The sequence below is a fragment of the Aulonocara sp. 'chitande type north' Nkhata Bay genome, linkage group LG14, assembly GCF_057382095.1.
Source record: "Aulonocara sp. 'chitande type north' Nkhata Bay isolate Kocher_YH1m ecotype deep benthic linkage group LG14, A_spYH_male_GT1.1, whole genome shotgun sequence".
Taxonomy (NCBI): Eukaryota; Metazoa; Chordata; class Actinopteri; order Cichliformes; family Cichlidae; genus Aulonocara; species Aulonocara sp. 'chitande type north' Nkhata Bay.
The window spans coordinates 40,289,209-40,313,554 of record NC_141357.1 but is presented as its reverse complement, the minus strand read 5'-3'; the positions used below and the strand labels follow the sequence as shown (position 1 = coordinate 40,313,554).

Below are 24,346 nucleotides of genomic sequence, written 5' to 3'. Positions count from 1 at the left end.
ACAAAACAGACACAATATCGTAAGTTATGAGAAGGTTTTCTTACATATTGCACTGCTGAAACAGAAATAGGCGGTACTGTATGTTCCCAGGTTAAACTCATTATAATCAATGATTATCCTAATCCTATGGAATCAAAATACATTGATATGCAAAAGATCTTCATTTCTTTATATTCAGCCATGTGGCCACAGCTCCGTACACAGCTTCAACAATGAAGGTGTGGTCCACTCAGCTTCCCTCAAAATGCTGTTGAAGCTTTGCAAGATCCAGGAATTAAAGATCTTGTGGACTGGACCCTCTGCCAGATCCTCCCAGCACACCCTCACTTTATGTTTAGATATTCTAATTGTACCCAGCATCCTCCCCCTCTACCTGATCCAACTTACCACCAGCTGGTGATCAGCTCTATTCCTTTCACCCGGGTGTCCAGAACACATGACTGCAGATCTGATGATTTGATGATCACAAAATTGATCATCGATCTGTTACCTAGGGTGTCCTGGTGCCATGTGCGCTTATGCACATCCCTGTGTTTGAACATGGTACAGACATACATACATCCGGCAACAATCCCCCAGCAACACAATAGAATAGCTTTTTATTGTCACTGTACATGTACAGTGAAATTTTGTGTGTTCAGCACCAACTGTGCAGCAATAAAAATATAAAAAGTAGAAAGCAGGAATGAATAAAAGACAAGGGGAGTTTATATACAACAAAAATAATATATAGAAAACAGGACGTGTGGGATCTGCTTGACCTGAGGCACCAACCAGAGGGCAGCAGGTGGTGGGCGTGGTCACCTGTGATGGCCCTGGTTTACCTGAGACAGGAGGATCAGGTGATGACCTCCAGGGGTGTCAGAGGGCAGCCAATGATGTTTCTGGCAGTGTTAATGACCCTCTGTGCAGCCTTCCTGCTCTCAGTCGTGGCCCCTGAGGAGAGCACTCTCCACTGAGGAGCAGTAGAAGGCCAGGAGCAGCTTCTGGCCCAGAACACAGAGGAGGTACAGCTGCCGCTGGGTCTTCTTTTCCAGGGCGATGCTGTTGTGGGTCCAGGTGAGATCAGCTGAGATGTGGATGCCCAGAACCCTGAAGGTGGAGACAGATTCCACCTGTTCTCCATTTATAATGAGAGGGGAGTGGACCCGTCTGTGTCTCCTGAGGTCCATGATGAGTTCTTTGGTTTTAGGATGTTCAGCTTCAGGTTATTCTCTGAGCACCAGCAGGACAAGTTCTCTACCTCTGTTCTGTGTCCTATCTCATCTCCATCAGAGATGAGCCCAATCACAGTGGTGTTATTGGCATACATGATGATGACACCACTGTGATTGGGTGGTTTGGTGTACAGTCATAGGTGTACAGAGTGTGCAGTAGGGGGCTGAGAACGCAGCCCTGTGAAGCTTCCGTTGGTGAGGAATTCTTTGATCCAGGAGGGGTCTGAAGGTGGTCCAGTTTAGTCCTGAGGATGTTGGGGATTATGGTGTTGAATGCTGAGCTGTAGTCCACAAAGAGCATCATCACCAGGTGCTTCCTGTTCTCCAGATGGCTCAGCACTCTGTGACGGGTGATGGTATCCTCATGGATCAATTTGCTTTGTAACCAACCTGATAGGGGTCGAGAGAGGAAAGTAGACAGTCTCTGATGTGCTGAAACTATCCACTTAAAACACCTCATGACTACACATGTGAGGGTTATAGGTCTGTAGCCATTGAGGGTGTCTATTCCAGTCTTTTGGGGGATGGCGATGATGGTGGAGGCCTTAACCCTTTGTGGTCGGTCGGAGCGGGCACATTCTGTTTGCCAATGCCAATGTGTGATTGGGCTCATCTCCATCAGAGATGAGCCCAATCACACATTGGCATCCTCGAAAGAGGACTTAACAACGTGGTGTATGCTGTACAGTGCAGCGAGGAATGCCCAGACCTCTACATTGGAGAGACCAAACAGCCACTTCACAAGCGCATGGCACAACACAGAAGAGCCACCTCCACAGGACAAGACTCAGCAGTCCATCTGCATCTAAAGGATAAAGGACACTCTTTCGAGGATGCCAATGTTCACATTTTGGACAGAGAGGACAGATGGTTTGAAAGAGGAGTGAAAGAAGCATCTATGTCCACTGTGAGCGACCATCTTTGAACAGAGGCGGGGTTTACGACTCCAACTCTCTGCCATCTATAATCCAGTTTTGAGATCCTTCCCAGACGCCTTAACGCCCACTCACATCCTGGGCCATCTGATCTCAGGAATTCGCATGATAAGGTGGGGCCAGGTTTCACAATGAGCTCACCTGAAACTCTTTCTGATTGGGACCCACACCCAGTTTCACACCTTGGCTCAGGTGATTAGAGGATCATCAGGGGTCCTTTGTCCCTCTGTGGGGGGTCACTCCTGTTAGGTGACGGCTGTGTGCGGACAGGGATAGGACCCAAGATGCAGACTCCAGAGAGAAACTTAAACCAAAACAGCTTTAATGCTGAACTCAAACATAACATAACTGGAAAAAAGGTCAAAAATAAACTAACACCGGCGGATTGACAAAACACACAGCAAAATAAACGGTAGATCACGACACGGACACAGAGAAACACTGGGCTTAAATACACAGAGGGAGCAATCAGGGAATGAGTAACAGGAGGGAAACACAGCTGGGGCAAATCAGAACTGACGAGACCAAAGAAGCGTAAACTGAACACACTGAGATAAGACAGAGACCTTCAAAGTAAAACAGGAAACACAAAACACAGACTCACATGCAGGCACTACAGAGGGAACAGAGACGTGGGAACAGGGCAGACACAAACATTGACTGAACACGGGGATATAGGAACTAAGGATACACATAGACGCGAACTAGACAAGGGTGACAGGGGAGACAGAGCAACTAAAGAAGACAGAGACATAAACCATAAGACAGAACTCAAAGAAACCAAAAACTAGAAAGTATAAATAATATCATAAACTCAAAAACCCTGGGTCAACGACCCAGGCATCCTAACAACTCCCACTAGGTTTATATCTGGGACTCTCCACCATTTGACCTTAGAACTGAAGAAGCTTCTCGGATGAGAGGTGAAACGTCTTCAAGCAACTTAAAGAAGTCCAGACGCTTTTCTTTGCAAGCTCCTTTGACAACGATGACCTGGATGACTGAGAACCTTCACAGACATACTCAACTCATTCCTCTACTTCCGTACCATTGATTCAGTATTGATCCATTAATGTTGGATTCTCAGGCAGCTGCTCTATTCCCATGAAAACAGAGTTTGATCTTTGGTTTCATTCTATAATACTGGACTTATTTTTCCACGAAGGTTTGAACTTTGACAGTTTAAACAAGAGAGAAAAGTGTGAAAATGTGTAGTGAGGGGTTTTACAGCCTTAAAACATCTTGTGGTGGGGCGTGGTTTGCGGTGCCGTGCGGACGCACCTGCACGGCATCCGCAATCACGCCCGCCGTGTTAAAACACGGGGACTCAGGGGTTGGTGGGTGTGTGGTGTGACGTGAATTAAAATAAAGTTGGTTCTGAACGTTGCTCCGTGGTCCCGCTGTGCCTTATTCACGCCACATCACACACCCACCAACCCCTGAGTCCCCGTGTTTTAACACGGCGGGCGTGATTGCGGATGCCGTGCAGGTGCGTCCGCACGGCACCGCAAACCACGCCCCACCACATACCCCCATCGCCCGATTGAGGCCGGGGAGCAATCTGGCCGAACCTACTCCCCCCCGCGAACTGGGGCGAGACTCGGCCCAAAACATCGGCGCCCCAGCCCAAGCGACGGGGAAGCGTCCATTCTGGTGGCCGCCCGCGCATCCAGCGGCAACGGCGAAGCTGGTCCGGAGGTCGGCCGCGTAGCAAGCGGACACGGCCCCACAGGCATGGCCGTGAGCTCCTGTACACAGGCGGCTGGGCAGACGTCAGGCGCGCAGAATCGACTGGTGGCAGCGAGGCTGGACTAGCCAGCCCGCCGACCCCCGGCTTAGCGGGGCTGTCCCGCTCCTCTGCCTCCAACTCCGGCTGCGCAGGCTGCTCTGGAGCAGGGACCTCCGTCTCCTCGCACGGCTGCTCCGCCACCGCCTCCGCCACTCCCGTTTGGAGCGGCTCCCCGCACTGCGCCTCCGCCTCCAGCAGGCACAGCCCCTCGTCCACCTCTGGGTGGAGCGACTCCTCTTCCTCCGGCAGGTGTAGACCCTCGCCCGCCTCGTCCTCCGCCTCCGATTGGAGCGGCTCCTCCACCGCTCCCGGCAGGAGCAGCCCTTCACCCGGCTGCTCCTCCTCCTCCGGCAGGCTCGGACCCCCGCGTGACTCGTCCACCACCTCCGGCTGCCGAGGTGCCCCACACGGCTCCTCCACCGCTTCACTGTCCTCGGGACACACTTGTGGTGGTGGCGCCCAGGCCCAGAGCAGCGCCACCAGCTCCCCAATCCTTTCCAGGTGGCGCTCGGACTGGTCCTGCAGCTCTTCCTGCTGGCGACGCACCTCCGCCGCCTGCTCCCGCTGGGCGGCCGCCATTTCGGCCACCCTTCGAGCCAGCTCCTCCATTCCCTGGCTCCGATACGGACCCGCCGTGCCGCCTCCTGGGTTTCGGCACCAATGTGGCGTGAATAAGGCATGGCGGGACCACGGAGCAACGTTCAGAACCAACTTTATTTTAATTCACGTCACACCACACACCCACCAACCCCTGAGTCCCCGTGTTTTAACACGGCGGGCGTGATTGCACCAACCACTGGGGTGGTTGGTGCAGCTTTTTATGGGTGGAAACACCTGCAGGAGTGTTCACAGGTGAGGTGGTGTCTTTAATGCAGGTTTTTACTATAAAATGTTCAGAGAAGAACAAAACTTTTGTTTGCAAATGTTGCTGAAGATTTTGGGGTAATTATTTGAATCACACGGTGTCATCTTTTTATACTTATTTTGTGGCTTAAAGAAAAACTATGCTAAATGTAACTTCCTCTGTCTTGTTTCATTCAAGGTTATTATCGTTAACGAAAACTAGAAGTGTAAAAACATTTTCGTTAACGGAAATAAAAATAAAAACAAAAAAAGCAAAACTAACTAAAACTGTAATGAGTGTTCACAAAACTAAAATTAACTGAATTTATAGCAAAATGTGTTTAGTTTTCATTGATGTGAGCGTGTCCTGGGTGAAAATAAAGTTTCGTTTCCAGATTTTTTCTTGCTGTGTCTCATTATGCCAGCAGGTGGCAGCACGTTAGTCGAGTCGTCTGTGTTGTTGCTCCGCCCACGCGCAGAATCATGTCAGGAAAAGTCAGGAGAAAGCGCCAGAGTCCAATTTGGGATTACTTTGAATATGACTGTGTTTTGGATAAAGCAAGTGTCTTGTGTCTTGTAGTGGAAAGAGACAAATTATGAGGGACATTTCTAAAGGGAAAAAATCCCACAAACCTTAAAGTGCACTTGAAAAGCTCACACAAGAAGGCTAACCTAGCTTACCTTGAGAAGGGAGCACACTCAACCCTCATCCCCAGAAACAGAAGCTAACCCCAGGCAAGGCAGCGTGATGCATCCCGGGACAACAGGACGGGGACATCTACATAACTGTGAGTCAAGTGCCTTCAAAAAGTTTATCAATTCACTTGAACCAAAATTAGGAACACCCGGTGCTGCAAGAGTTATAGTCTCATTGGGGCCAAGATATACATTTTATAGTTGCCTGGTATCAGTGGTTGTTCATCTGCCCTAATTTATTTATTTATTTAAAGAACCCATAGGTGGGAATGTGAGTTGTCTGTCTCTGCGTGTTAGCCCTGCGACAGACAGGCGACCTGTGCAGGGTCTGGTAGCTGGAATAGCAACATACCCAAGGATGAGCAGAAGAGCATGACTGATGTGATTGTAACACCTGCTTAGTATAGTAGGGTTAAACTTATAGACTAGATTCGAGAGGAGTAAAATAAATTTGAGAGAATTGAGTGTTGAACAGCCGGCAGATTTATTACAATGTTACAGTGGTGCAATAATCCAATGTAAACAGCATAGAAAATTAACAGAAGATCAACAGAGAAGAGCGCTCTTTTGAAAATAACAACAAAATAAAATAAAATAAGTAGTCTCTTTAGACCTGACTCCTGATGAGCAGGATATTGGGAGTTCAATAGTTTCCCAGAGAAACAATCCGTATGAAGTAAGCAGTTTTTGCTCTTGCTTATCTGAAATCCTGCGATTCGAAGTAATTCAGACTGTAGCTCTACTCCTGCATCCAGAACAGCTGGCCACACTGCTTTTGGATTCGCCAAGAGTTTTCACAGGGTCTGGCTCGCCATCCATATCCAGAACCACTTCAGATCCAGGATCACAAAAAACCAGTCTGCACATACAGTACAGAGCAATAAACAAAATAGTTCTTAACAGTTTTTCTAAATAAAATGAGATCTCATAAAGTTTTCAAAATCAAGTACACTGTCGTTTTAACATTGTTCTGTCTCTATGAATTCCATTTGTATTGCTTTACAGCATTACAATCAATTGTATTTAAATACCCCTTTTTAAGGCATATGTAATCACATCATGAAATGTTTGTAACGTAACTAGTTTTAAATAACTTATTTACATGTATTAACCTATAACTGAAATGACAAAGTGCAGGAAAGGCACTGGACAACATTTATGGCTAAAAGAAAAGTGCATCCTGCATTAGTTTTGCACATTTGTGAAGATGCCCAATCAAATAGACAATAAAATAAAATACGACATTCCATTTCACACACGATTCAAGTACTCCGACTGGTTTTAGCTTTTTTTAGACAATACGGAATTCGCACTGTTGCAGTGTTTACCACATGTAAAATTAGCATAAGTTTTCCTGCTAACTTATCATCTCTAGTAACTCACCGGAATTCCCAAGAAACAAATACACGCTCTGCCTGGTTTTGGTCGAGAGTAAAACACATAAAGGCCTCTGAAAAGTACATAACTTTAAGTTAGAGACTGTTGAAAATACTTTATAACACTTATTTTATACCAAAAGACTCACTGTGTAGCTTGTTATTTGCTCTCGGTGTCTTGCTCCGTTTTGCCTAGCTTAATGCAGCAACGTGCTTTTGTTGCATTCACTGAACTACGGAAAATCAAAGTGTGTTCAAGGGGTGTCGGAAATAATAATACCAGGTAAAAACAAGAAAATACTAGTAACCATGTCTATAGGGGTTACATGATGAAACTGGGATGTTGTTACACTTAATTATTGGAAACACGACTAAAACTAAACTGAAACTAATCAAAACTAAACTGAAACTAAAGATTTTCAAAAAAATAAAAACTAAACTAAACTAGCAAACAATTGGTAAAAACTAATTAAAACTGATATAAAAATGAAAATCTGAAGTCAAAACTAAATAAAAATAAAAACTAATGAAAATTGCAAAACTATTAAAACCCTGGTTTCATTCTTGGAGGTTACATGGATGTTGGAAGTTTAAAACTCCTATATTATACATCATGATCATTGCTGCCAACAAGTCTCTGATTGTGGTTATGTAACACTGATGAAGCGCTAATGAATGAATACAGGCTAGGTATTGAGTGAAATATTAGGTTATTATTAATCAGAAGATTTAGGAATGCTACTGGAGCTGATGGGCAGTAATTAATAAATACACACAACGCTTTTGCAGGTACCGTGTATTTAACTGAAACCAAAGAAAAATAACAAGAAAAGAAAAGGAAAACTTAAATAATCACTCCTGCTGCAGCTATTCAATTAACCGAAAAACCCAGTGGGTGTCACAGGCTGGGTCTCTGACCCAGCGCTCTGAGTTCATTTTTGTATTTGTCTCATTTTGATATGTGATTAGTTTTTGTGTCATTTCCTATCTAGCTTTAGTTTAAGCTGTTATTTATTATTGTTCCCTTGGTTTTCTATGTTTTGGGTTCTTGTATTATTCATCACGTATTAGGTCTGTTAAGTTGAGTTGTCATGTCTAGTTTTAGTGTTTCCCGTTTTATTCTGACAGTGTCATGTGTTCTTTGTTCATTGTATTTAGCTTTCCTCCTCCTGGTCCTGTCATTAGGTTTATGTCAGTCAGCTGTTCCCCCATGTGTCTCCACTTCCCCTGATGGCCTGGCCTGTATTTATATAGCGCTTTACTAGTCCCTAAGGACCCCAAAGTGCTTTACACAACCAGTCATCCACCCATTCACACACTGATCACCTCATGTATGTATTTAAGCCCTCTGTTTTCTGCATGTCATTGTCGGGTCGTCTGTTTATCTCACCAGAGTTACAGTTATAGTCATAGTCTTCGCCCGTTTTTCCACCATAGTCATAGTTACAGTCTTTGTCATTGTATGTTATAGTTTTTGTTTCTTAGTGGGTTTTTTGTCAGTTTGCTTTCGGTTCCTGGTTAACCCCTGCCGTCATCTAATAAAGGATCACTTTTCTGTTTAAACTTACAACTCCTCGTCTTCATCTGCTTTTGGGTCCTGTTTCCATACACATCGGCGCACCCCGCCGTGACAGTGGGGGTGCACAAAGACAACTAAGCAAATTCTTCTGGCTTATACCAAGCAATACAGATTCTCAAAAAGAGTTCCCCATAAATAACACATGTTAACATCAAAAACACTGATCCACACTGAAGTCCGTGAGTTTTATCTGAATGTCCATGAGAGATGTCCAAGCGCTGTTGTCCATAAACGGGGGGAATGGTGTGTATGATTGTGGAAATCAGTGCATTTGGTGTATTCCTACCCAACCAGTGCCGATCCTATCAGCTGTTGGCAACACTTCCTAGGTTGGAATAGACGTCAGCGTGAACTATCGTATGTCCGCTATTACCTGGCCGAAACCGGAAGTGATGTCATTTTCGCAGAAAAAATGGACAGACTCGAGCCGTGGAGACCTGGCTTGTATGTTCTCACTCTGCTAGCAACAAGTAAAGGTCTGTTCTGTTTAACTGACTGGGCTCTGAGTTGTCCGGCTAACCTCCACACCACATGCCTGCTAGACATGCTAGCTGCTCCTTCCTCGCCAGACCGCCGTTACAAGTTGTTAATCTGCTGTCATCTAAAGTGGAGCAGTGTTTGCTGCAGAACTCTGAAAACACACAAGTACACACGAACTTATTATAAACAGTAAGTAAACCAAATTTTGATTGAAGTTTATAACTCTTTTAAAGGCCCACTGCCATATAGGAAACCTGTCACGACACATCTTTGTCCTGCAGGTCCTTTCAGGTTTCCTCTGACTCAGGCAGCCAATCAGGAGTTCTCATAATGAGATCAGTCTGCTGCTGTGACGTCTGCTGAGCTGAATGGTTTAAAAGAAGCAGGGCTTCAGTCTGAGGGTGTGTGTATGAGTGTGTATGATTTACATGCTGTTAGCCTGAGTTTCACACAGGAAGGATTTTATATGTTGAATATAATGTTTTTGATGTCAGTGACTGAATATGATTCATCTGCATTTAATGTGTTGTCTTGATGCTTGTGAATTGTGTTAATTAACATTCATATATGTAACAAAATTAGTGTTAAGACTGTTTGATGAACAATTAGAGCATCATGATAAACTTCACAGAGGGCTCATACTTCATCCTTGGTGCCTACTTTGATGCCGGGCCTACAAAATACTTGTTTTTCTTGCTTCTCTTGTCTTTATATTCTTTAATCATTTGTGCGAACCTCCTGCTGATTGTGGTTATCTGTGTGAACAGAAGCTTACATGAACCTATGTACATGTTTCTGTGCAGCCTGTTTGTGAATGAGCTGTATGGTAGCACAGGGCTGTTTCCGCTCCTCCTGCTTCAGATCCTCTCTGATGTTCACACTGTTTCTGCTCCTCTCTGCTTCCTGCAGATCTTCTCTTTGTACTCGTATGTCGTTGTGGAATTTTTGACCTTAGCCGTCATGTCTTATGACAGATATCTTGCCATCTGCTGTCCTCTGCAGTATAACATGCGAATGACATCCAGCACGGTTTCTGTGCTCATCGCTGTGTCGTGGATCTATGCTTTGTTGCTGGTTGCTGTGACAGTTTCTCTGAGCTCACCTCTGCAGCTGTGTGGGAACATCATCAACAAAGTGTACTGTGATAACTATGCCATTGTTAAACTGGCCTGTTCTGACACCACACTCAATAACATCTATGGACTGATCAGCACAGCATTCACAGCGTTCGTTCCTGTCACGTTAATCTTTTTCACCTACATGAGGATCCTGAAAGTCTGTTTTTCTGGATCCAAACAGACCCGACAGAAAGCCGTCAGCACCTGCACGCCTCACCTCGCTTCTCTGCTCAACTTCTCTTGCAGCGGCTGCTTTGAAATAGTACAGAGCAGATTTAATATGAACACTGTACCAAATGTACTGCGTATTTTGATATCACTGTACTGGCTTATGTGTCAGCCGCTCTTTAATCCTGTGCTGTACGGGCTGAAAATGTCCAAAATTCGTGACATTTGTAAAAGTTTGCTTTATTCAAAAGTTAACACAATATTGAGTTAGATTGAAAAAGAATGAAAACAATAAATGTGTCTGGCTTTATTTATTTTATTTCTTTGTGTACTTCATTACTGCCATAAATAGGGCTCGTTCATTTTTCTGTAAAGTCTGAAGTCTATATCATATAATGTTATTTCTAACTACTACATCGTTTCTCTTAGACAGCAACAAGACCTGCAAAACACTGAAAATGCTCTGCTTTTTGGACTGAGGTTGAAGCGTCTAATCGGGAGAGGGAGATAAGGTGGCAGACAGTCAGTTGTGGGTTCTGTGCTCCTTCCTCACAGAACTGAAAGCATCCTCAGCTAAAACAAAGCACAGACACTCATAGAGGCTTTAACGCCTGGCCCATCATGGCAGCACATGCTCAGGATCAGCTGCAAACTGCAGCAGCGCCACAACTCCCCTCACAACATTTCAATACCATTACAAATTCTTAGCATTATTGCGGTTCACCTTTTTTTCTTTTGTTTGTTTGTTTGATAATTTTTTATTTCAACATTTGTTGCCTCTTTGTCTCAGGGCAAAATTAAGAATGCAAAGGTATGAAAGGTAAATTAAACAACCCATAAAACTAAACAACAAAAAAAACAACAGTCTGCTCAGGTTGTGAATGCACATACTTCATATCATGAAAGAGGAGGTGGGCGGAGCTTATAAGTGCTGACGGACATCACAGAGTCAGAGGCTCAGACACAGCTGGCTGTCACAGCTGATCTAAGGTCAGATGTAAGACATCTTTATAGGTGAAATGCACAAATTGTTGCAGCCAGCACACCTCACTTTAGAGAACAACCTTTGTGGTTCAATGACCTTTGACCCTTATTTCACTGAGTGTAGAAATGTCTTATCTTCTGCAAAATGACAGTCAAATTGTAAATTTCAAAAACAATCTTAAAAACAATTTCTCCAGAGGAACCGGTTTACCTTCATCCAGGAGAAAGAGATGAAATGTTCAGGAATCAAACACCAGGATGATTTCATGGCTGAAAAAAACAACTTTCTCCTCAGAGCTTCTTTTGCATAAACACCCAGCAGGCCTACTGATCATTTCTATTAATATGTTTTAGCAATAACTACATTTAACTAATATACAGCTCTTCAATGCTTATTCAAGGTTTTACTTTTACTGCTGTTCATGTTATCTTAAGAGTTCAGACTGTCAGGAGCTTTTACCTGGCGTTGGCTCTCTCTGCGGAAGAGCATCACTTCCTGTTCCAACACAGTGGGGTTTTTGTGTAGTTTATCTGCGGAGCAATTTAATAAAAAAAACTTCTTATTTCATAGTAGAATCTTCACGTGCTTCATCCGAAGCACTCTCTGTGTACTCACTCGCTAATTTGTATTCGCTCTCTGTGTCTTTAGATTTTGCTAGCTTAGCTTAGCTCATAACCGACTCACTAGCAGCATGGCCTCTAAAAATTCCCCGAAAAGCCTTCAGTTAATCCAAAATGCTGCAGCAAGAGTCCTGAGGGCTCCAGTATTCCTTGGAATGCTGCTGAAGATCTGCCAGAGGTGGAAGATTTTGCGGACCGGGCCCTGTGCTAGGTGTTCCCAGCTGATTCTCACTATACATGTGGGTGCTCCAAGTCTGTCCAGCGTCCTCCCTGACCACCTGATCCAATTCATCACCAGGTGGCGATCACCTCAGCCTCTCTCTTCACCCGAGTGACCAGAACATCTGACCACAGATCTGATGATATGATCATAACATCAATCATCAACCTTTGGCCTAGGATTTCCTGGTGCCACATGCACTTATCGATGCCCTTAAGTTTAAACATGGTGTTCATTATGGACTAAAACTTTGAGTTTTTGATGCCACTGAGGATGGAAAGGTAGCTGACAGAATAGAAATGCATAAGTGATGTCAGACACCAGAGACTTGGTGGAAAAACCCCCAAAACCAAACTAAACTAAATGTTAGCTTAGAACGAACCTTTTTAAGCTTCAAATCATACCAATCAATTGATGAATAACTAAATAAATAGGCTTAATCATTTCCAACACCCTGGAGGACAGCAGGGAGAATTGAGACGCTGAATGGTGCTTTGATGCGATCGTCATGAAGCATTTAAATCACCACCAATATCAATTAAACTGCTGATCAAAAGTTTAGGACCACACCTCCAAAAAAAACTGTAAACCCCCAAAAACAGAAATCAAAGATCCAAACATGAGCTCAGTGATGAGCTCCATCGTTATAGAAACCACCTCAGGTGGGATCTGCTTGTCATGCCAGTAGCGTTGGAAACCATCAGGACCATCAAGGTTACATTTGTTCTCATCAGAGAATAAAACTCTCTTCCACCTTTCAACGTCCCATGTTTGGTCCAAACGGTCAGTTCTGTGGCGTTCAGGGAGACGAGGCCTTTGAAGAAGTTCTTTGTTTTTGAAGCCCTACAGCCTCAGATGCCATCTGATGGTTATGGGGCTGCAGTCTGCAGCTGTAACGGCCTAAATTTGGGTCGACATATAGGGCCTTGGGGGTTGGCTCACTTACCGGTATCCAGAGAACAGTCTGTTTATTCAACCTCACTTCTGGCCCCGGTGCCCACCTCTTAATTTTAAATACATGTAGACATTGAGGGTTCCCGGGAGGGGCCATGCTGCTACCAGATGCTATTTGGCAGAGGATTGTTAGCACCACCATTTAAATGCATTTTAGAAAAGCATGCATCAACACCACATATGAGCGGGTGGAGTGAGGTATGGGGTCTTCTCACATCCCCGTTCCCTGTTCCCTGTTGGGGGCGGGGAGCCGGGGGAAGGAGTTGGCCATCTGGTTGGGGTCTGGGATGGTGGGCCTCCTTGCTGCTGCAGGACCAGGGGGCGGTCTCAACCCCAGATTAAAGAGAAACATCTCCTGGGTCTCGGGGGTGATGGTACCTGTTATAGAGTATGTACTGGGAGTGTGAGTGCGTGTACAGTGTTCATTTCTGTGTGTCTCCATGTTGGGTGAGAGCTGAGTATTTGTAGATGTGTGCATGAGAGTGGGTGTGGTGGAGGTGTGGTCCCGGGCGCGGCTGCAGGGGAGGAGTGGTGCAGTGAGCTCAACGGGGCGGTGCTGGAGACGCAGGTGAGAACAGCTGATGGCGTTTGGACTGATGATGGTTTCCTTCCCCTTTTATAGTGAGACGGGAGAGGAGCGGAGGGGAAATCAGCTGAGACTGGAGCTGTCAGACTGTGGACTATCTTAATAAATGAAAACTAGAAATAAACGTGGCATCTGGCGACAAACAAACGTGCATGTGTGTGCGTGTGTGAAGTGCATTTCACAGTGGGAATGCATGTTTATGTTTGTGTGTGTCTGTGTCAGGGTTCCTGGGTCATTGACTCAGCATTTTAGTTCATGTTCCGTTTATTTTCCACATTCATGTTTCCCGCTTCACCGTGCCAGCCCTCTGTCTCAGAGTCAGTAATTCTGGTTCTACTTCCTATGTGTCAGCTTATGTTCAGCTGTGTACTCACCGGTCATCATCCTCATCAGTCAGAGTATTTAAGTCCTTCACCGTCTTGTCATTGATGTGATGTTGTCACTGCCATCGTTCCCGTGTGTGTTTCCAATTCAGCCAGCCATTCAATCATCCAGCCAGTCAGCGTTTGTTCATGTTCTGTTCATCCGCTCACTATAATAAACTTCTGTATCCTGCGCCGTGAGTCCTGCTTTTGGGTCATCTCCTCCTTGCATCCACACACGACCCCTGACAGCCTGTTAGTCTGTGTCTATATGTCAGGTTGGGTCTCAGACTCCACCTCTCTTAGAACATCTCAAACTAGATTTCATTAAATGTAACATTTAAACGTTCCATCTTACTTTAGTAAATAACTTTGATGTAAAAAGTTAAACCCAGCATTCTTGGCAGACTTTTTCTTTCAGTGTTGGAGAATCTAATTTTAAAAAATTGCTGAAATCTGCTTTTTTGAGTGTCTCAAAGAATTCAGTGACAAAAGGTCCACCATGTTGGTGTCGCTTTTACCAATTTTATCTGGACATCCTACATCAGGGGTGTCAAACTCCAGGCCTCAAGGGCCGGTGTCCTGCAGGTTTTAGATGTGTCCTTGATCCAACACGGCTGATTTAAATGGATAAATGACCTCCTCAACATGTCCTGAAGTTCTCCAGAGGCCTGGTAATGAACTAATCATTTGATTCAGGTGTGTTGACCCAAGGTGAGATCTAAAACCTGCAGGACCCCGGCCCTCGAGGCCTGGAGTTCGACACCTGTGTCCTACATGAACACATGTGGAAGGTACCGTGTGGCTGCTTATGTGTTGCTGAATGATTAAAGGCTTTGCTGTCTCTTACAGTGTTTAAGTGGCTGAAGACTGAATGCAGCCTAACGGGAAACAACAGCCAGTGAAGAAATGTCTTTAAATATTCTCATTTGTTTAATTACATCTGCTACATGATCCAAACTTTCCAGTAGAGCAAACTTTTACAAATGTCATAAATTTTGGACATTTTCAGCCCGTACAGCACAGGATTAAAGAGCGGCTGACATATAAGCCAGTACAGTGATATCAAAATACGTAAAATGTTTGGTACATTGTTCATATTAAATCTGCTCTGTACTATTTCAAAGCAAGCCCCAAAAGAGAAGTTGAGCAGAGAAGCGAGGTGAGGCGTGCAGGTGCTGACGGCTTTCTGTCGGGTCTGTTTGGATCCAGAAAAACAGACTTTCAGGATCCTCATGTAGGTGAAAAAGATTAACGTGAGAGGCAGAAAAATGGTGAATGCTGTGCTGATCAGTCCATAGATGTTATTGAGTGTGGTGTCAGAACAGGCCAGTTTAACAATGGCATAGTTATCACAGTACACTTTGTTGATGATGTTCCCACACAGCTGCAGAGGTGAGCTCAGAGAAACTGTCACAGCAACCAGCAACAAAGCAGAGATCCACGACACAGCGATGAGCACAGAAACTGTGCTGGATGTCATTCGCATGTTATACTGCAGAGGACAGCAGATGGCAAGATATCTGTCATAAGACATGACGGCTAAGTTATAAAACTCCACACTTCCATAAGTGTACAGACAGAAGATCTGCAGGAAGCAGAGAGGAGCAGAAACAGTGTGAACATCAGAGAGGATCTGAACCAGGAGGAGCGGAAACAGCCCTGTGCTACCATACAGCTCATTCACAAACAGGCTGCACAGAAACATGTACATAGGTTCATGTAAGCTTCTGTTCACACAGATAACCACAATCAGCAGGAGGTTGGCAGTAATGATTAAAAAATATAAAGACAAGAGAAGCAAGAAAAACAAGTATTTTGTAGGCCCGGCATCAAAGTAGGCACCAAGGATGAAGTATGAGCCCTCTGTGAAGTTTATCATGATGCAAAGGTCCGTCACAATCAGCTTAATGAACAATACTTACACCAAATATTTTCATATAAAAACACACATGAACTGATGAGAAATGTGTAACTGCATAACAATATTTCACAGAGCAAATTAAAGGAACCTGTCAGAGTTTTTAACTGAAAACCTTCCGAAAAGTCAAAAAGCAGTGAGTGCATCAGACCAGCTTCTTTTAAAGCCTTCAGCTCAGCAGACGCCCCCAGCAGCAGAATGACATCATCCTCTGAACCTTCCACTGGCTGCTGACTGCTATGAAATGTTAACATCAGCTTTCAAACTGGCAACATAACACGGTGTGTTTCCAATGGCATTTACAATGATCCACAGGGATGGGTGCTGTTTGTGTGTGAAGTTTTCCTATTTTAGTTAGAAGACCCAAATGCCATGCTGCAATACTACACTGCTGTGGTAGCCAACATTTCAAATGCAGGTTGTGTGGTTTGTTACTGTTACTGAAGGATACTCGCTGTAAGTGTCACAGAAATGGCTTATGTATAAAGAAGTTTAATAGATGGTTCCAGCAGTTAAAATGTTCTTGCTTGTACATTTCTGTGGACAATATTGTAAAGGTGTGTTTATCTTGTACAAGAGACATGTTTATCTTGTCACAAAGAACCAGTTTTGTTACACCGCTATTATCGCGAGGTTTGGGCGTGATAATATAGGCTGTGAGCCCACTTTTAATAATCACGCTAAGGAGTTCAGCGAGCTATCTGCAAAAGCCTGGTTAGTCTACCAGCTGTTCAAGAATGCACAGGACTGTAAAGTTATTGTTCTAGGACCTCCGAAGTGGCAGGTGGCCACGAGCCTTTGTGTTTTATGTTTGTAGTTTTCACGGCGTTCAATAAATGCAGCAAAGCGCCCGTCTTGAAGAAGCCGTGCCTGTGTTGTCATTTCGGAGTTATACTCGCCACACCAACACCAACCAGATGTTTAAATCTTCATATAAATGAGTAACAGTAGGTGGACATTAGGTAAGGCTGCACTTTTTGCAGCGATCTCGTATAGAAAACTATTCCTCGCGTATATAAAACAGGTCCGCGGCTCCGAACCGTAGTAAAGGGACCTCTGGCTGATACGTCAGGTTTGTGTCGGGCTCGTAGCTGAAAACTAGCTTTACTTTGTTGTGTGGGTCAACTTTGCTAGAGACAGAGAGGCGTTGAAAGGCTGCTTATTGTTTCAGAGGAAACACGAACACAGTGTACAGTCGAGTCTTAATAGCTTACTTACAGCTGGGCTCGTCAGGCACTCTTCTTGGCTGCAGTGGTTATTATTATATTTACATGCTTCCAGCTCCCGTTTCTGCTCGATAACAGCTCGTACACAGACACTCGCTCACAGACACTTAACGGGTATGGCAGTCCATTCTCCCTGCAGCACGGACTACACTGCCCATGAGGCTACATGCTTTCGGGCTATGCCTGTAACACTCTGCTATTACCTTCATATTAAATAACATTAACTAGTAATGACTTCATCAGCTACTCTTAGTACCATTGATGTTAAGTTAGACTCTTTTTCTCTAATTGATCTTTCTGAGTTAACTTCAATAATTACTTCCTCCAAACCATCAACGTGTCTTTTAGACCCCATTCCTACAAAACTGCTCAAAGAAGTCCTGCCATTAATTAATGCTTCGATCTTAAATATGATCAACCTATCTCTAATAATCAGCTATGTACCACAGGCCTTCAAGCTGGCTGTAGTTAAACCTTTACTCAAAAAGCATCTCTAGACCCAGCAGTCTTAGCTAATTATAGGCCAACCTCCAACCTTCCTTTCATATCAAACATCCTTGAAAGAGTAGTTGTCAAACAGCTAACAGATCATCTGCAGAGGTTTATTTGAAGAGTTTCAGTCAGGTTTCAGAGCTCATCACAGCACAGAAACAGCTTTAGTGAAGGTTACAAATGATCTTCTTATGGCCTCTGACAGTGGACTCATCTCTGTGCTTGTCCTGCTAGACCTCAGTGCAGCGTTCGATACTGTCGACCATAATATCCTATTAGAGCGATTAGAACATGCTGTAGGTATTACAGGTACTGTGCTGCAGTGGTTTGTATCATATCTATCTAATAGACTCCAGTTTGTGCATGTAAATGGAGAGTCCTCTTCACACACTGAGGTTAATTATGGAGTTCCACAGGGTTCAGTGCTAGGACCAATTCTGTTTACATTATACATGCTTCCCTTAGGCAGCATCATTAGAAGACATAGCATACATTTACACTGCTATGCAGATGACACCCAGCTCTATCTATCCATGAAGCCAGATAACACACACCAATGAGTTAAACTGCAGGAATGTCTTAAAGACATAAAGACCTGGATGGCCGCTAACTTTCTGCTTCTTAATTCAGATAAAACTGAGGTTATTGTACTCGGCCCTGAAAATCTTAGAAATATGGTATCTAACCAGATTCTTACTCTGGATGGCATTACCTTGGCCTCCAGTAACACTGTGAGGAACCTTGGAGTCATGTTTGACCAGGACATGTCCTTCAACGCACATATTAAACAAATATGTAAGACTGCTTTCTTCCATTTGTGCAACATCTCTAAAGTTAGAAATATCCTGTCTCAGAGTGACGCTGAAAAACTAGTTCATGCATTTATTACTTCCAGGCTGGACGACTGTAATTCATTATTATCAGGAAGTCCTAAAAACTCACTGAAAAGCCTTCAGCTGATCCAAAATGCTGCAGCAAGAGTCCTGACAGGGACTAGAAAGAGAGAGCAGATTTCTCCTGTTTTGGCTTCCTGTTAAATCCAGAATTCAAAATCCTGCTCCTCACATACAAGGTCTTAAATAATCAGGCCCCATCTTATCTTAATGACCTTGTAGTAACATATCACCCTATTAGAGCGCTTCGCTCTCGCTCTGCAGGCCTACTTGTGTTAGGATGCCTGGGTTGTTGACCCAGGGTTTTGAGTTTATTATATTATTTGTCATTTCTAGTCTTCGGTTTCTTTGTTAGAGTTCTGTCTTATGGTTCACGTCTCTGTTCCCTCTGTTGCAGTGCCTGTGAGTCTGTGTCTTTAAGTTCAGTCTGTGTTATGTTTCCTGTTTTACTTTGGAGGTGCATGTCTTATATTAATGTATCTTCCCCTGTTTCGTTAGGCCTGATTTGCCCCAGCTGTGTTTCCCTCCTGTTGCCCGTTCCCTGATTGCTCCTCTGTGTATTTAAGCCCTGTGTTTCAGTTTGTCTATGTTGTGATCTACCCTTATCTTGCTGTGTGTTTTGTTTGCGTAGGTTTACCTTGGAGTCTTAGTCTTGCTGCCCTCATGCTGTGTGGATCTCACTGTGAGTTTAGTTTAGTTTAGTTTGCTTTTGTATAACTTTCCCCTGCCAGTAAATAAAGCTGAGTTCTTTGTGTTTAAACGTGCCTAATTTTGGGTTCAACTCCTGTCTGCCACACAGCGATTCATGACAGAACGATGCGACCAGAACATGGACCCTGCAGACTCTTCAGCCTTTGAGTTTAACGCTGAGATGGATCAGATGATTAAGCTTCTTGACCGCATTGCCCAGGCCAAGGATTTGAGAACAATGGCGGTTGGGCTAAGCGCAGTAGACGCTGTCATTCGGAGCAACCCTCGGCTAAATCTGTTTTCTACGGCCACTGTGCTGGGCAGCTCCATAGCTGCCTGGAGGGAGCAAGTCAGGGCTGGCGAGCTTGCTCTCTCTATTTCCACCTCCACTTCTTTACCGCTGCCCCAGGACAACACACACTCTCCACCTGCCTCAACGCTGTCACAGACTTCGTCTCCTTCCTCCCGTCAGTCGGGACCTTGTTCGCCTGTCCGTTCACCTGCCTTTTTCCTGGCGGCTATGTGGTCGGAGGAGGAGGTGGTCTCCATTTCTCCACCGGTTCCCTCTTCCAGAAGGAAATGTCGCCCTTGCCATCGCCACTCCTCTCCCCAGTCCTCTGTTCTGCAACCTGGTCCTGCTGGAGGGTCCGAGGGGCCCGTCCGGCCTTCATCTGTTGTTCCCGCTGGGGGTTCTGGAGAACCGCACCAGCCTTTGTTTGCCTTCCGAGGGGCCCGTCCAGCAACCTGCCTCCGCTGCAGAATCCGGGTTCCTTCCATATCCATCATTCGTAGATAAGGACTAGCATTATCTAGTATCCACCCTCGACACAATTATTCGAGACCACTCTCTAAGTCGACTCACGGTTCTGACTGCTTCTAAATGGCTTATCATCTCCGATGAAGTTCAGTGGCCTCGCACTCTGCTCTCGGACGATTTGTGGGGTTATTATTATAGAAGATTATTTTCCCCTAATCAGTCTTTTAATTCATCAACTCCCCCCAAGCTGCTGCTGTCACTTCTGTTCATTCAGAAATCAGCTCAGTTTTTATCGGTACCTTATCTGAAGTAATTAATAAGCTAAGCACCCCCTCTCCATCTTCTACTCAAAGACAAGCTCACGCAAGCTTTACGAGCCGTCAAGCGTTACCTGAAATCCAGTGTAGAATGGGAATATGTTTCAGTAAACAGGTAAATAAACAAAACTTCTGTCAGTGTCCAAATACATATGGACCTAACTGTATATGTCAAATCACAGCAGTATTCAAAGTGGCCTAAATGTGTATTGAAAGTGTTTTTCCATTCACTTTCTCTAAACTTTGCTAAGTGAAGCAGAGAGGAGCGGAAACAGCCCTGTACTACCATACAGCTCATTCACAAACAGGCTGCACAGAAACATGTACATAGGTTCATGTAAGCTTCTGTTCTGATCGACTTGTATAAAGATCGAAGTATCTGATAGGGCTGTTTCTGAGTGAGCACCGAGTGTGAGATATAAAACCTGGGAAAAGTTTGTTTTGGTTCTCACATAACATAACTCTGGATAAACGAACAGGCAGAAAATGTTCACCTCTGACAGAACTGTAGCATGTAAGGGTCACGGCAGGGTGGACCGGTGTGTTTGCGGAGCAGACCCAAAAGCAGACACGGTAAACAGAGAAAGCTTAGGTACAACAAAAGCAGGCTGTTTATTTGGCTGACAGGAAAAAACAAAGGCAAGACAAACTGGGACAAAACTAAACTGTGAACACTAAGACTAACTATGAAAACTATGACAGGAAAAACCCAGAGACATGCCATGACACAAAGGAAAACAGACGACCCGACCCTGAACAGAGGGAGACAGAGGACTTAAATACACAGGATGGTAATGAGGGAAGTGGAAACACCTGGGGAAAAACAGCTGACACAAATAATCATAATGCCACAGGGGAAGCAAAACTAAACACAATGAACATGGAAACAAGACTTTCAAAGTAAAACAGGAAAAATGGAGAGACATGAACTGGGAAACGCAAGCTTGACACAAGAGACAGCGAGAGGGAGTGAGAGATTCATTCATTTTTCACAATAAAACAACAAACCAAAGGAACAATAAACAAGTAGTGGGTAGGAGTGTGTTTGCCATCAAATACCCAGAACAATTCAAAACAGTTACTTGATAATACGACAGAGTGCAAGCACATAAAAATGATACCAATAGATTCAAGATGAATTTTAAAACAGATGAAGAGAAGTATTTCTTACAGATTCTTAACAAGTTGATTCTTACACTCATGCGCCTTAACGGTAATATTATTAATATAATTACAGTTCCATACTTAGATTGCCATAGATTAGATATAACAGACACACAAACAAATGTGAATATTGCATCATCATTATCATCACAGTCATGGAGTTGTTTGCTGGTAAAATCCTCAGGTCTTCATTACACCTCGTATTAAAGTATACAATAGGTACATGTGTTTTAGTATCAGTTTTCAGGCCCCTCTTCTGTGGAACCAGCTTCCAGTTTGGATTCAGGAGACAGACACTATCTCTACTTTCAAGATTAGGCTTCAAACTTTCCTTTTTGCTAAAGCATATAGTTAGGGCTGGACCAGGTGACCCTGAATCCTCCCTTAGTTATGCTGCAATAGACGTAGGCTGCTGGGGGATTCCCATGATGCACTGGGTGTTTCTTCTTCACTCACTATGTGTTAACAGACCTCTCTGCATTGAATCATATCTGTTATTAACCTCTGTCTCTCTTCCACAGCATGTCTTTATCCCGTCTTCCTTCTCTCACCCCAACCAATCACAGCAGATGGCCCCGCCCCTCCCTGAGCCTGGTTCTGCCGGAGGTTTCTTCCTGTTAAAAGGGAGTTTTTCCTTCCCACTGTCGCATACACACACACAGACAAACAAATTGAGTTCATGCCTCAATGTGTATATTATTTTCTGTTTCTTAGCATGTGGCTAAAGTGCAACACTAAATGGATCAGCAGTGAGCTGGTGGATGTTCAGAGTTGGTGTCCACATAAATATGGACAACACATTCTACAACATCAGGAAAAAGCTGGAGCAGTGTTTCAGAAAGTCTGTATGAAGTTTGCAGGGTGTGTCTTCATGGGTGGGTCCTCTGAGGGGGGTCATTACCGTCCTCAGCCCTCTGAGACCAGAGCTGAGGTCCGCTCCGGCTGATTGGTCTCTCTGGTCAAAAGCACTCACAGATAGTTGCATCAGAGGGAGTTGGAGGAAACTGTGGCTAATGAGGAGACACCTCAGGGACAGAAATGTTTACATGCACAGGTGACCTTTAATCTACCTGTTACAGTGATGATGTAACTCTTACAGCATCAGCAGGTTTACTTCAACAGAAAAGTTCTCTCACTTTGTTCAAAGTCTTAAATTCATCTTTTGTGGAAATAACTAAAAGTCAACTCTCGGTCCAAGACGGCACTGATCCCAGCGCCACGTTAGCTTCCTGTAACATGTTTCACGTTAGTGTCAGAGAAGTGTTAGCCAGAAAAACCTAAAGCTGACGCAGCAGGCAGTGTTTGTGTTCATATATCAGATGTTTTATTCATGTGGAATCAGAGTGACTCTTCAAAGTTCTTGTAGCCATGGAGACCGTGGTTTCTGCTGGTCACTGAGTAATTCGGTGTGACAGCAGCTTGCTGCACAATGCTTTCAGGCCACACCACCATCGCTTCCTTTCTTCTGGCTGTGGTCACGGTGCGTCAGCTGATGCTGCAGCGAGCATTAATGCAGTAACTTTACTGAAAGTTCAGCTTTTCACTGATAGGTGGAAGAAGATGTAAGAAAGAGTGGAGGTTAAGGTTTTCTGAGGTTAAGGCTATTAAAATGTAATATTCTGATTCATTTTAAAGATTTTCTTTTTTGGATCCAAACTTTATCCACGTTCTGTTTGACGCTGGTGCGTTTAACATTTTTTTCTTATTATGCCTTCCCTGTCCAGCACTGTAGCAATCAAAACTGTTGTCTGAAGGCCAAGAAAAATGCCCAACAGGTTTACTTTCCCAAGTGGACCTTTTCCTATACTTGATTGTCATAGTTGATTCACTCTTTATTATTTATTTTTATTTTATTATTACAATCAGAAAGAATAAACTAGAGGAGAAGAGGGACAAAGAGAAAAGACACTGAAAATCTTATTCACCACCTGCTGAGAAAAAAACACAAGCAAAAAGCAGAGTAGGGAAACTACAACAACTAGCATAAGCACAGGTAACAGCAAATAATAAATACTGAATCGTACTGAGCAGCACACAAGACTGACAATGCATGATATGTTTGGAGGCAGCAGCCAGCCAAGAGAGTGTGTGTCTGTGAATACCTTTTTGTCCACCTGTGTGTGTGAGAGCGCTTGTATCCATAAGGTTTCTCCATGTAAATGTCTAATAGTAGATCGGTAGGTGTGGGGAGTCATAGCCCTGCCCCCAGGGACATGAAGCAGGCATGGAAGAGATCCAGGCCCCAGACATCTAGAGGCCGTCCAGAGTGCGGGAGCCCACGGAGGACCACCAGAGCGCCAGCAAAGCCACCCTCCTTGAAAGAGCTGTGAACAGTTCCAGATGAGGGGTCACCCAGCAGCCACGGTGCAGAAGCCACGGGGGGCTGCTGGGTGAAATGCCCGCAGGCTCTGCCTGCAGCCAGCTGTGCCAGAGAGGACTGAGCCCCAGGCCCTGAAGGGGCCCGACCGAGTCACAGGCGCCAGGCCCCTCCAAGCAGCCACCAGGAATGAGCTGTTACATACCTGAGGGCCCAGCACCGGACACCAAAAACCACCAACGCACCGATGCCTGAGGACATCAGCCACTGGCAGGGAGTGTGATGGGGGGAGATAGGCTTCCACACTTTGGAGGGCCGGAGATGTTCACAGAGAGGTGGAGTCTAAGAGAAAAACATAACATATAAACACAGACAAACAGGCACACACAGACACAAACGCGCATTCCCACCCTCATGCACACATATACAAGCAAAGAAGCCAGCATCCCGGATCCAGACCAGATGGCCAACTACTCCTCCCAGCCCCCTGCCCCCGATGGCGAACAGAGAACGGAGTTATGAAGACCCCATACCTCTCTCTGCCTGTTCATATGTGGTCTTGCTGCGTGCTGCATTTAAAACAGGTGGCCTCTCCTGCACCTCAGTGACATGCCTGCACTCCAAGGTCCTGCATGCCTGGG

The 24,346-nt window shown here is 44.6% G+C and overlaps 3 protein-coding genes across 3 annotated transcripts; 1 reads left to right on the top strand and 2 right to left on the bottom strand.

The window, feature by feature from the left end:
• Positions 1-1,287: 1,287 nt before the first annotated feature.
• Positions 1,288-5,269, bottom strand: LOC147315313 (uncharacterized). Its single transcript, XM_086260452.1, has 3 exons — positions 5,258-5,269; positions 3,590-4,652; positions 1,288-1,607 (listed from the first exon to the last, which is right to left on the bottom strand). Exons 1-3 carry the CDS (start codon positions 5,267-5,269, stop codon positions 1,288-1,290), a joined length of 1,395 nt encoding a protein of 464 aa, XP_086116578.1.
• A 4,261-nt stretch (positions 5,270-9,530) lies between these two features.
• LOC147315312 (olfactory receptor 10J5-like) lies at positions 9,531-10,472 on the top strand. The gene has a single exon (XM_086260451.1). It carries the CDS (start codon positions 9,531-9,533, stop codon positions 10,470-10,472), a length of 942 nt encoding a protein of 313 aa, XP_086116577.1.
• Positions 10,473-13,191: 2,719 nt separating this feature from the next.
• LOC147315311 (olfactory receptor 2K2-like) lies at positions 13,192-18,580 on the bottom strand. The gene is made up of 3 exons (XM_086260450.1): positions 18,562-18,580; positions 14,890-15,794; positions 13,192-13,593 (listed from the first exon to the last, which is right to left on the bottom strand). Exons 2-3 carry the CDS (start codon positions 15,640-15,642, stop codon positions 13,192-13,194), a joined length of 1,155 nt encoding a protein of 384 aa, XP_086116576.1. The 5' UTR covers positions 15,643-15,794; positions 18,562-18,580.
• Positions 18,581-24,346: the final 5,766 nt, after the last annotated feature.